This window comes from Camelus dromedarius, chromosome 4 (genome assembly GCF_036321535.1).
Source record: "Camelus dromedarius isolate mCamDro1 chromosome 4, mCamDro1.pat, whole genome shotgun sequence".
NCBI classification, from domain to species: Eukaryota; Metazoa; Chordata; class Mammalia; order Artiodactyla; family Camelidae; genus Camelus; species Camelus dromedarius.
The window spans coordinates 51538105-51550730 of record NC_087439.1 but is presented as its reverse complement, the minus strand read 5'-3'; the positions used below and the strand labels follow the sequence as shown (position 1 = coordinate 51550730).

Sequence of the window (12626 nt, the reverse complement as noted above, 5' to 3'; positions counted from 1 at the left end):
CTGATATTTTACTTTCTTAGAAAAACCAAGCCCACCTGAAAAACTTGGAGTAACAAGTGTATCCAAAGACAGTGTTTCCCTGACCTGGTTGAAGCCAGAACATGATGGTGGAAGCAGAATTGTACATTATATCATTGAAGCACTAGAAAAAGGACAGAAAAACTGGGTTAGATGTGCCGTGGTAAAGTCAACCCATCATGTTATTTCTGGTCTGAGGGAGAATGCTGAGTACTTTTTCCGAGTGTTTGCTGAAAATCAAGCTGGTCTGAGTGACCCAAGAGAGCTGCTGCTTCCTGTTCTCGTTAAGGAGAAGCTAGGTATGTCTAATTTTATAAAGAAGCAAAATTTGAAATTATTTGCATTGATTTAATTTTTAAAAACTCTTTTTCACCTTCATCTGCCATACTCTTATTTTTCAGAACCACCTGAAATAGACATGAAGAATTTCCCAAGCCACACCGTCTATGTTAGAGCTGGTTCAAACCTTAAAGTTGACATTCCAATTTCTGGAAAACCACTGCCCAAAGTGACCTTATCAAGAGATGGTGTACCCCTGAAAGCAACCATGAGATTTAATACTGAAATTACTGCTGAGAACCTGACCATCAATCTCAAAGAAAGCATTGCTGCTGATGCTGGAAGATACGAGATCACGGCCGCCAACTCCAGTGGAACAACCAAAGCTTTCATTAACATCGTCGTACTGGACAGGCCTGGTCCCCCAACTGGCCCTGTTGTGATTAGTGATATAACTGAACAAAGTGTGACTCTCAAATGGGAGCCTCCTAAGTATGATGGCGGAAGTCAGGTTACCAATTACATTGTACTCAAGAGAGAGACAAGTACCGCAGCATGGACTGAAGTGTCTGCAACAGTTGCAAGAACCATGATCAAAGTCATGAAACTGACCACAGGAGAAGAATACCAATTCCGCATCAAGGCAGAAAACCGCTTTGGCATCAGCGATCACATAGATTCAGCTTGTGTGACTGTCAAACTACCATACAGTAAGTTGTCAAACTTTTCAGAGATCCCAGGTTTCCCTTTAAATGTTTTAAATGTCTATGTTAACTTACGGGACTTCTCTCTTTTATAGCAACACCTGGACCGCCATCTACACCATGGGTCACTCATGTTACTCGAGAAAGCATCACTGTGAGCTGGCATGAACCAGTGTCCAGTGGAGGCAGTGCAGTTACAGGATATCACCTGGAAATGAAAGACAGAAACAGTATCTTATGGCAAAAAGTCAACAAAATGGTCATCCGCACAACTCACTTCAAAGTCACAACGATCAGTGCCGGACTTATCTATGAATTCAGGGTGTATGCAGAAAATGCTGCTGGTATTGGAAAACCCAGCCATCCTTCCGAACCAGTCCTAGCCATTGATGCCTGTGGTATGTATTTTTCACAAGGAGGACAGTTCTGATTGCTTAAAAAAATGCAAACCTTATTTCTGCAGAGCAAAATAATGACATAAATGCCACTAATCTGCTTTCTGTTATTACCACAGAACCCCCAAGAAATGTCCGTATCACTGATATTTCAAAGAACTCTGTCAACCTTTCATGGCAACAACCAGCTTTTGATGGAGGAAGCAAGATTACAGGCTACATCATTGAGAGACGAGATCTTCCAGATGGCAGATGGGCCAAGGCCAGCTTTACCAATGTCACCGAGACTCACTTCACCGTCTCTGGCTTGACTCAGAACTCCCAGTATGAATTCCGTGTCTTTGCTAGAAATGCCGTTGGATCCATCAGCAATCCATCTGAGGTTGTAGGTCCCATTACTTGCGTCGATTCTTACGGTAAGCATGTTTAGCACTTTGAATCTCAACAGCAATTTAACTTAGTATTTTGTCTTATGGGTCCTAATCTATAGGATAACTTTCACTATGCACCTTAGTTAGATTATAAGAAATTATGAACTAGCTGGGAGTCTTAGGAAAATTCCTTAACCCCTCTTTAGGCCTCCTGACTTCACTGTAAAACGTGAGATTTAGACTACAGGATAGCTAAAGGCTTTCAAGCTTCAACCTTTTATGATTCTTTGATTGTATGAGTTGCTGCTTTCACATTTTTATTTTAAATTTTCGCAGTCAATAATAAAATCATGGTTGAATGCCCAGAGAATATTCCTCTTAAATAAGTGAAAGACTAAACAGAGGCATTAATGATGATAAGATTAGCAGTAGCTAACATTTACTGGGTACTTTCCATGAATTCTCTCCCCTACTTCTAACAGCCTTAACGTTAACCAGTTTTACAGAAAAGAAACTGAGGTTTAGAGTACTTATATCCTTTCCCCAACATCAGGCAGCTCACTGATGACAGAGTGAGGACTCCCAGAGACAGACTGCAGAATTCACTCTACATCGCTGTCAGCCCAAAACACACATAGTTGACCATTCTGGAAAATAAGTGGCACACTGAACTTAACAGAGTCTTAAAAATTAAAACTTCACAAGAATTCACCCTACAACACTTTTTCTAAAAGTCCCCCATTTTCAAGGAGGAGTCTCTACGGTGTCTGAGCTAAAGCATCCACTCCCGTCCTCACGCTGGGAATCCCAGGGCTTCTCTGTATGAACCAGGCTTTGTGAACTGTGCATCAGTACTTGGGAGACTGCAAAACAAGTCACATTTCATTCTGTTTCTCAAAAGTTCCAAGCAGCCTGACAGAAAATCAGTCCAGTGAAGTACAGAGTTCTGTGAGTAGGAAATTCATAACTCGACGGACCAACATGAACTGCCCCCACTTAGATACCAGTGAACTGGGAAGGGAAACTAAGAAGAATAGGAGGTGCTTAGAGGAAGAGGAGGGAGAACCTAGAATGAGAGAAAATGTAGAATGCAGCTTCTCCAATGATGTTCTCACTGCTGTATCCCATTTTATCATTGGAATAAAACACCTCAGAGACTTTAAAGTACCTTTCAAAGGCGTTGAAGTCCCTGTGCAACTACTGCAGTGTCACTGGGGTACAAAGCTTGCTCGCCATTTTTCTTCCCTATCTGGGAGAGAAGAGCGGCTTATAAAAGCTTAAATGTAAATGTACAGGATCAGAACTACTGTTTGTGTATATGTTAATTCATAAAGGCCAGTGAGATTACTTTGAAGTTGTTGCCATTATTTTTTTTAATCCTTATAATCTTTTAAATATTTCTCATCTGTTTTTCTTGCAGGTGGACCTGTGATTGATTTGCCTCTAGAATATACAGAAGTTGTCAAATACAGAGCAGGTACATCTGTGAGGCTCAGAGCTGGCATTTCTGGCAAACCTGAGCCTACAATTGAGTGGTATAAAGATGATAAAGAGTTACAAACCAGTGCACTGGTGTGTGTTGAAAATACCACTGACCTTGCATCTATACTCATCAAAGAGACAAATCGCCTTAATAGTGGAAGCTATGAATTAAAACTAAGGAATGCCATGGGTTCAGCCTCAGCCACCATCAGAGTGCAGATCCTTGGTAGGTGCTGAGTACAGGCCAACATCATATTTTGTTTGCCTAAAACTTAATCACTTTAAATTAGAAGACTTCTAAAATTGACTAATACAACGTTTTGTTCTCTCACTGACAGACAAACCAGGACCTCCAGGTGGACCGATTGAGTTTAAGACCGTCACCGCCGAAAAGATAACTCTTCTCTGGCAGCCTCCAGCGGATGACGGTGGTGCCAGAATCACTCACTACATCGTGGAGAAGCGTGAAACAAGCCGCGTGGTGTGGTCTATGGTGTCCGAACATTTGGAAGAGTGCATCATTACAACCACCAAAATTATCAAAGGAAATGAATACGTCTTCCGGGTTCGAGCTGTGAACAAATATGGAATTGGTGATCCACTGGAATCTCATCCAGTGGTAGCAAAGAATGCATTCGGTGAGCCATGGTTGCATCAGAAAAAGAAAATCAAACATTTGTAAATGTAACAATACATATCAGCTATTCGCTAGCTTATGAAGATGTTTTCAGAGCTTGATTGATTTTTATTTTCTTGTGCCCCATATCTCTTCTCATTATCATTTTTTTCACAAGGTGGAAAGTATAATAAATGAATCTAGTATTCTTAGCTAGGATTTGAAGATTAAAATATAGAATTTATCAGTAATGTTCATCCTTTAAATTCATTTTCCTCTTCCTTTCTAAACAGTTACACCTGGGCCTCCAAGCGTGCCAGAGGTGACAAAGATTACCAAGAATTCAATGACAGTTGTCTGGAGCAGGCCAGTTGCAGATGGCGGTAGTGAAATAAGTGGCTATATCCTTGAGAAACGAGACAAGAAGAGTCTGGGATGGTTTAAAGTCCTAAAGGAGACTATCCGTGACACCAGACAGAAAGTGACAGGACTCACAGAAAACAGTGACTATCAATACCGTGTTTGTGCTCTAAATGCTGCTGGACATGGTCCATTTTCTGAACCATCTGACTTCTACAAAGCTGCCGATCCTATTGGTAAGTGTGGTGTCTTCACCTGTGTCTTCTTTCTTGTCGCCAAATTGTACATGATCACGTAACTACTGTATTGTGAATGGCTGTTCCAGATCCTCCAGGCCCACCAGCTAAGATAAGAATTGCAGATTCAACTAAATCATCCATCACTCTTGGCTGGAGTAAACCTGTCTATGATGGGGGCAGTGCTGTTACCGGATATGTCGTTGCGATGAGACAAGGAGAGGAAGAGGAATGGACTGTTGTCTCTGCCAAGGGAGAGGTCAGAACTACAGAATATGTGGTATCTAACCTGAAGCCCGGAGTCAATTACTACTTCCAGGTATCCGCGGTAAACTGTGCTGGACAAGGAGAACCTATAGAAATGACTGAACCCGCACAAGCTAAAGATATACTTGGTACGTACCAACTGGTGTGACTGTGTTTTTATTTTTTTTTAATAGAGTACTTCCAGGAAATCACTCATTTTCATGCATTAAAATTCATTATCCATGTCCATTTTATGTCTACAGAGGAACCAGAGATCGACCTGGATGTGGCTCTCAGGACCTCCATTATAGCTAAAGCTGGTGAAGATGTGCACGTGTTTATTCCCTTCAAAGGCAGACCTCCTCCTACTGTCACATGGAGAAAAGATGAGAAGAATCTTGGCAGTGACGCCAGATACAGCATTCAAAACACTGATTCATCTTCACTACTCATTATTCCCCAAGTCACTCGCAATGATACAGGCAAATATATCCTCACAATAGAAAATGGAGTTGGTCAACCAAAGTCTTCAACTGTGAATGTTAAAGTGCTTGACACACCAGCTGCTTGCCAGAAACTACAGGTTAAACATGTTTCTCGAGGCACAGTCACTTTGCTTTGGGAGCCTCCTCTCATTGACGGAGGATCTCCCATCATCAATTACATCATTGAGAAGAGAGATGCCACCAAGAGAACATGGGCTTCAGTGTCACACAAATGTTCCAGCACATCCTTTAAGGTGACAGATTTGTCAGAGAAAACTCCATTCTTCTTCAGAGTTCTTGCAGTAAATGAAATTGGAATCGGGGAACCCTGTGACACTACAGAGCCAGTGAAGGCTGCTGAAGTACCAGCTCCTATACGCGACCTCTCAGTGAAAGATTCAACAAAGACATCTGTTACGCTGACCTGGACCAAGCCTGACTTTGATGGTGGTAGTGTCATCACAGACTACATCGTGGAAAGGAAAGGCAAAGGCGAACAAGTGTGGTCACATGCTGGCATAACTAAGACATGTGAAATAGAGGTTAGCCAACTCAAGGAACAGTCAGTCCTGGAATTCAGAGTGTCTGCCAAAAATGAGAAAGGACTGAGTGACAGTGTCACTATTGGGCCAATTACAGTGAAAGAACTTGTGATTACACCTGAAGTTGACCTGTCAGAAATCCCTGGAGCACAGGTCAGTGTGAGAATTGGGCATAATGTGCACCTCGAATTACCTTATAAAGGAAAACCCAAACCATCTATCAGTTGGTTAAAAGATGGTTTGCCACTGAAAGAGAGTGAACGTGTTCGTTTAAGTAAAACTGAAAACAAACTTACTTTGAGTATTAAGAATGCTAAGAAGGAGAATGGAGGGAAATACACCATTATCCTTGATAACGCAGTTTGTAGAAACTCATTTCCCATTACAATCATCACACTTGGCCCACCATCAAAGCCCAAAGGACCCATTCGATTCGATGAAGTCAAGGCTGACAGTGTCATCATGTCATGGGATGTGCCTGAAGATGATGGAGGAGGAGAAATTACTTGTTACAGCATTGAGAAGCGAGAAGCTTCACAAACTAATTGGAAGATGGTGTGTTCGAGCGTGGCCCGGACAACTTTCAAAGTTCCTAATCTGGTCAAAGATGCTGAATACCAGTTCAGAGTTAGGGCAGAAAACAGATACGGAGTCAGCGAGCCACTTGTGTCAAACCTTATTGTGGCAAGACATCAGTTCAGGATTCCTGGCCCCCCAGGAAAGCCAGTTACATACAATGTAACTTCTGATGGCATGTCACTAACTTGGGATGCTCCAGTTTATGATGGCGGCTCAGAAGTTACTGGATACCATGTTGAGAAGAAAGAAAGAAATAGCATCCTCTGGCAAAGACTTAATACATCACCAATATCTGGAAGAGAATATAGAGCTACTGGACTAATGGAAGGCCTGGATTACCAGTTCCGTGTATACGCTGAAAATTCTGCCGGCCTAAGCTCACCTAGTGACCCAAGCAAATTTACCTTGGCTGTTTCCCCAGTAGGTAAGTGACTGAGAATTATTCAAATCTATTTAATTCAGCAACTGAATGTACTAGTGACAAATCGAACACAGCTTTTCTTTTACGTTACCACCTTTTCACATATCTTCTTATCACTAGAGAGCTGGTCAAGTAAAACAAGGGAGATGATTTTAAATTAGCCTAATAAGGTAATTGAGAGTTCTTTTTTTTTAAGACTCCGATACAACAAAAAAAATTGCAATTAGTGGCTAAAATGAATTCAGGCGATTTATCCACTTTATTTTTCTTCCATTGAGGATTAAGAGTTGATTACAGAAATAATGACACTTTTAACTTCCATATAATTTATTTAGACCCACCTGGCACTCCTGACTACATTGATGTCACCCGGGAAACCATCACACTTAAGTGGAACCCACCGTTGCGTGATGGAGGCAGTAAGATTGTGGCCTACAGCATTGAGAAACGGCAAGGGAGCGATCGCTGGACTCGATGCAACTTTACCGATGTCAGCGAATGTCAGTACACGGTTACAGGACTTAGTCCTGGGGATCGATACGAGTTCAGGATAATTGCAAGAAATGCTGTTGGAACTATAAGCCCGCCCTCACAGTCTTCTGGCGTTATTATGACAAGAGATGAAAATGGTAAGCGTTTACAACTGATTTCCAGTGTCACTAAGATCATGTATGTTTTTTAAAAAATATTTTAGCCCCTAGTCTGTAAAATGGGAACAGAAACAACATTTCATACAGATTACCAAAGGCTGTTAGGTGGATGAATTAGATGTTCTACCTTTCAGATGAAGAGGAAAAACATGTAATTAGTATCAGTTCTTTTTACCATGTCTGTTATTTCATTCCCTTTCCAAATAAACAGCATGCAGGTGGGAATGAGTTTTTAGCTTTGTAATTTCAGACACTGAAAATCAAGGGAAAAGCTCTCAAAAAGAACTGTCCATCTCTTCTGAAGTTACTAAAATACAACACAGATCCAACAGCACAACCATCGCCTTGCTTGAGTGCAGCTGATGGCCTCCTACAGAAACGAGCAGTATTAGGAAGTAAATGATCTGTAAATGTTTTGTTTCTCAATTTATAAATGGCAATGCAAGATTAATAACATGACAGACATCAGCAAAGGAGATAACCCAATAATATGCAAATGTTTAACCCCACAATCTAAATTCTCAATTATTAGTCCTACTTTCAAAATAGCCCTTAGTGACACAGTATAAGCATTACCCTTCCAGGCTTTAGGATATGGTACCAATGAAAAACATGGTTATTTATGTCTTTATTAAGCCAAACTAATGCATATTATTTCTATTTCTTTTATAGTTCCACCAATAGTAGAGTTTGGCCCTGAGTACTTTGATGGTGTCACTATTAAGTCTGGAGAGAATCTCAGAATTAAAGCTTTGGTGCAAGGACGACCAGTACCTCGAGTAACTTGGTTCAAAGATGGAGAAGAAATTGAAAAGAAGATGAAAATAGAAATAACAGATGTCCTTGGATCCACCAGCATCTTTGTTAGAGATGCTACTCGGGACCATCGTGGTGTATACACAGTGGAAGCCAAAAATGCATCTGGCTCCACAAAGGCAGAAATTAAAGTGAAAGTACAAGGTACTCCTAAAATAGCTTCTTAATCTTACAATTTACAGGACCTGGATTAAAGACATGCCTGATTACATTTTAATGAGCGAGGGAAAAGAAACTAACTCTGGAACCTTTTTCTTATAGATACACCAGGAGAACCAGTTGGGCCAATAAGATTCACCAGTATTACTGGAGAGAAGATGACCCTGTGGTGGGATGCTCCACTGAATGACGGCTGTGCTCCTGTAACTCACTACATCATTGAAAAACGGGAAACCAGCAGACTTGCTTGGGCACTAATTGAGGATAATTGTGAAGGCCACAGCTATACTGCCAGTAAACTAATAACTGGCAATGAATACCAATTCCGTGTTTCTGCAGTTAATAAATTTGGTGTTGGCAGGCCACTGGATTCTGACCCAGTGGTTGCTCAAATACAGTACAGTGAGTGTCCATTTTTACTAAGTGGTACTATGTCATAAGATTCACTTCCAAGCAAACGTGTCTAACGGATTACTTCTTTGTTTTCATTTTACAGCTATTCCCGATGCCCCTGGCACTCCAGAACCTAGTAACATAACAGGCAATAGCATTACCCTGACATGGACGAGGCCAGAATCAGATGGGGGCAATGAAATCCAACAGTATATCCTCGAAAGGAGAGAAAAGAAGAGCACTCGATGGGTGAAAGTGATCAGCAAACGACCAATCTGTGAGACAAGATTCAAAGTCACCGGTCTGACCGAGGGCAACGAGTATGAATTCCATGTCATGGCTGAAAATGCTGCAGGAGTAGGACCTGCCAGTGGCATCTCAAGACTAATCAAATGTAGAGAACCAGTCAGCCCACCCAGTGCTCCCACTGTGGTCAAAGTGACAGACACATCAAAGACAACTGTGAGCTTAGAATGGTCCAAGCCAGTGTTTGATGGAGGCATGGAAATAATTGGGTATATTATTGAAATGTGCAAAGCTGACTTAGGAGACTGGCACAAGGTGAATGTAGAAGCATGTGTGAAGACAAGATACACAGTCACCGATCTACAAGCTGGAGAAGAATACAAATTCCGGGTGAGTGCTGTCAATGGTGCTGGAAAGGGAGACAGCTGTGAAGTGACCGGCACCATTAAAGCTGTTGACCGATTAACAGCTCCTGAGTTAGACATCGATGCCAACTTCAAGCAGACTCATGTTGTCAGGGCTGGGGCCAGTATTCGCCTCTTCATTGCCTACTCTGGTAGACCAACTCCAACAGCCGTGTGGAGCAAACCTGACTCAAACCTTAGCATTCGGGCTGATATCCATACAACAGACTCCTTCAGCACCCTCACTGTGGAAAACTGCAACAGAAATGATGCAGGGAAATACACCTTTACCGTGGAAAACAGCAGTGGTAGTAAGTCAATCACATTCATTGTAAAGGTGCTAGACTCTCCAGGCCCACCTGGCCCAATTACCTTCAAGGATGTGACCCGGGGATCTGTTACATTGATGTGGGATGCCCCTCTCCTTGATGGTGGTGCCCGAATCCATCACTACGTGGTAGAGAAACGAGAAGCAAGTCGCCGTAGCTGGCAGGTGGTCAGTGAAAAATGCACTCGCCAGATCCTAAAGGTCAACGACCTGGTAGAAGGCGTTCCATATTATTTCCGTGTTTCTGCAGAAAATGAGTATGGTGTTGGGGAACCCTATGAGATGCCAGAACCAATGGTAGCCACAGAACAGCCTGCTCCACCTAAGAGACTCGATGTTGTTGACACAAGCAAATCCTCTGCGGTATTAGCTTGGCTTAAACCTGACCATGATGGAGGCAGCCGAATCACTGGCTACCTGCTGGAAATGAGACAAAAGGGATCTGACTTCTGGGTTGAGGCTGGTCACACCAAACAGCTGACTTTCACAGTGGAGCGCCTCGTTGAGAACACTGAATATGAATTCCGTGTGAAGGCCAAGAATGACGCTGGCTACAGTGAACCCAGGGAAGCCTTCTCTTCGGTCATCATCAAGGAGCCTCAAATTGAGCCCACTGCTGATCTCACTGGAATTACCAATCAGCTCATAACTTGCAAAGCAGGAAGTACATTTACCATTGATGTGCCGATCAGTGGTCGTCCTGCCCCCAGAGTAACATGGAAGCTTGAAGAAATGAGACTTAAGGAGACAGATCGAGTGAGTATCACAACAACAAAAGACAGAACCACCCTGTCTGTAAAGGACAGCATGAGAGGTGACTCTGGAAGATACTTCTTGACCCTGGAAAATACAGCTGGTGTTAAAACATTCACCGTCACAGTTGTGGTCATCGGAAGACCAGGTCCAGTAACCGGCCCCATCGAGGTCTCATCTATCTCAGCTGAATCATGTGTCCTATCCTGGGCTGAACCTCAAGATGATGGAGGCACCGATATTACTAATTACATAGTTGAAAAGCGTGAGTCGGGCACAACAGCTTGGCAGCTCGTCAATTCCAGTGTCAAGCGCACTCAGATTAAAGTCACTCATCTTACAAAATACATGGAATATTCTTTCCGTGTCAGTTCAGAGAACAGATTTGGTGTCAGCAAGCCCCTAGAATCAGCACCAGTCATTGCTGAGCATCCATTTGGTAAGAAAAATGAAAATCATATTTCCAAGTCTCTATTAATTAAATATTTCCCCTAAATTTTCTAAAATTGTATTCACATTTGATGCCTCTGTTTATATTTAGTCCCACCAAGTGCACCTACCAGACCTGAGGTCTACTACGTGTCTGCCAATGCCATGTCTATTCGCTGGGAAGAACCCTACCATGATGGTGGCAGTAAAGTCATTGGCTATTGGGTTGAGAAGAAAGAACGTAACACCATTCTTTGGGTGAAAGAAAACAAAGTGCCCTGCTTAGAGTGCAACTACAAAGTGACCGGTTTGGTAGAAGGACTGGAATATCAGTTCAGAACGTACGCACTCAATGCCGCAGGTGTTAGCAAAGCCAGCGAAGCTTCAAGACCTATGATGGCTCAAAACCCAGTTGGTAGGTATCAAAATTTAAGGGTACATTTGTTGTTCATTATTATTATTAATCACCACCATCATCATTATTATTGGTACTAGCGGAATTCAGAGTTGCGTTTTTTAAACTTTTTTTTGCATCACTTCCAGATGCACCAGGAAGACCAGAGGTGACAGATGTCACAAGATCAACAGTATCACTAATTTGGTCTGCCCCCGTGTATGACGGAGGCAGCAAGGTCGTGGGCTATATCATAGAGCGAAAGCCGGTCAGTGAAGTTGGAGATGGTCGCTGGCTGAAGTGCAACTATACCATAGTATCTGACAATTTCTTCACCGTTACTGCTCTCAGCGAAGGAGATACCTACGAATTCCGTGTATTAGCCAAGAACGCAGCAGGCGTAATCAGCAAAGGATCAGAATCTACAGGCCCCGTCACTTGCCGAGATGAATACGGTAAAAAAAAAAAAAAAAATAGTCAATGTTCTCCCTTTAAATTATCATAATTTCTGTGAAAATAAACTATCCTATGTTTACTCACATCTGTTTTGCCTATGACAGCTCCACCCAAAGCCGAACTGGATGCCAGATTACAGGGTGATCTGGTTACCATCAGAGCAGGCTCGGATCTTGTCCTCGATGCCGCAGTTGGTGGCAAACCTGAACCCAAAATTATCTGGACCAAAGGAGACAAGGAACTAGAGCTCTGTGAAAAAGTCTCTTTGCAGTACACTGGCAAACGAGCAACTGCTGTGATCAAGTTCTGTGACAGAAGCGACAGTGGAAAATACACTTTAACAGTTAAGAATGCCAGTGGGACCAAGTCCGTGTCTGTCGTGGTCAAAGTTCTTGGTAAGCATGTTCAATGATCTTTGATTTGCATAGCATTCTCAAGCGTGAGCAGAAAGAAAGCTCCTCATCCTTGCTCATCCTTAACCTGTTTTAGATTCCCCTGGCCCATGTGGAAAGCTCACCGTCAGCAGAGTCACAGAGGAGAAGTGCACTTTGGCCTGGAGCCTTCCTCAGGAAGATGGAGGAGCAGAAATAACTCACTACCTTGTGGAAAGACGCGAGACTAGCAGGCTCAACTGGGTGATTGTTGAAGGCGAATGCCCAACCCTATCCCATGTAGTTACTAGACTCATCAAGAACAACGAATACATATTCCGAGTGCGGGCAGTAAACAAATACGGCCCTGGTGTGCCTGTTGAATCAGAGCCAATTGTGGCCAGAAACTCATTCAGTGAGTATTAACACTTTTAAACAACTTGGTGGTTGAAATGTAATGGGATCAGGGGGAGGGGAGGACAGTCACACCAGG

The 12626-nt window shown here is 42.6% G+C and overlaps 1 protein-coding gene and 1 long non-coding RNA gene across 4 annotated transcripts in view; one reads left to right on the top strand and one right to left on the bottom strand.

The window, feature by feature from the left end:
• Positions 1-12626, bottom strand: part of LOC135321141 (uncharacterized) — a 124929-nt gene that overhangs the window by 85996 nt on the left and 26307 nt on the right. For 2 of the 3 annotated variants that reach the window (XR_010380633.1, XR_010380634.1), the window contains exon 1: positions 1077-1211. The exons of the other annotated variant lie outside the window; for it this stretch is intronic. This is a non-coding gene — a long non-coding RNA (uncharacterized LOC135321141). Of the gene's footprint in view, positions 1-1076; positions 1212-12626 lie in introns of those variants that run through there. 3 annotated transcript variants of the gene reach the window in all.
• Positions 1-12626, top strand: part of TTN (titin) — a 284130-nt gene that overhangs the window by 252686 nt on the left and 18818 nt on the right. The window contains exons 294-310 of the mRNA XM_064484940.1: positions 21-317; positions 420-1007; positions 1097-1399; positions 1516-1812; positions 3188-3475; positions 3588-3887; positions 4159-4461; positions 4551-4856; positions 4971-6737; positions 7070-7363; positions 8057-8344; positions 8462-8761; positions 8856-10922; positions 11025-11327; positions 11456-11761; positions 11867-12157; positions 12252-12548. Of these exons, the coding sequence (XP_064341010.1) occupies positions 21-317; positions 420-1007; positions 1097-1399; positions 1516-1812; positions 3188-3475; positions 3588-3887; positions 4159-4461; positions 4551-4856; positions 4971-6737; positions 7070-7363; positions 8057-8344; positions 8462-8761; positions 8856-10922; positions 11025-11327; positions 11456-11761; positions 11867-12157; positions 12252-12548 (8595 nt within the window). The remainder of the gene's footprint in view (positions 1-20; positions 318-419; positions 1008-1096; positions 1400-1515; positions 1813-3187; positions 3476-3587; positions 3888-4158; positions 4462-4550; positions 4857-4970; positions 6738-7069; positions 7364-8056; positions 8345-8461; positions 8762-8855; positions 10923-11024; positions 11328-11455; positions 11762-11866; positions 12158-12251; positions 12549-12626) is intronic.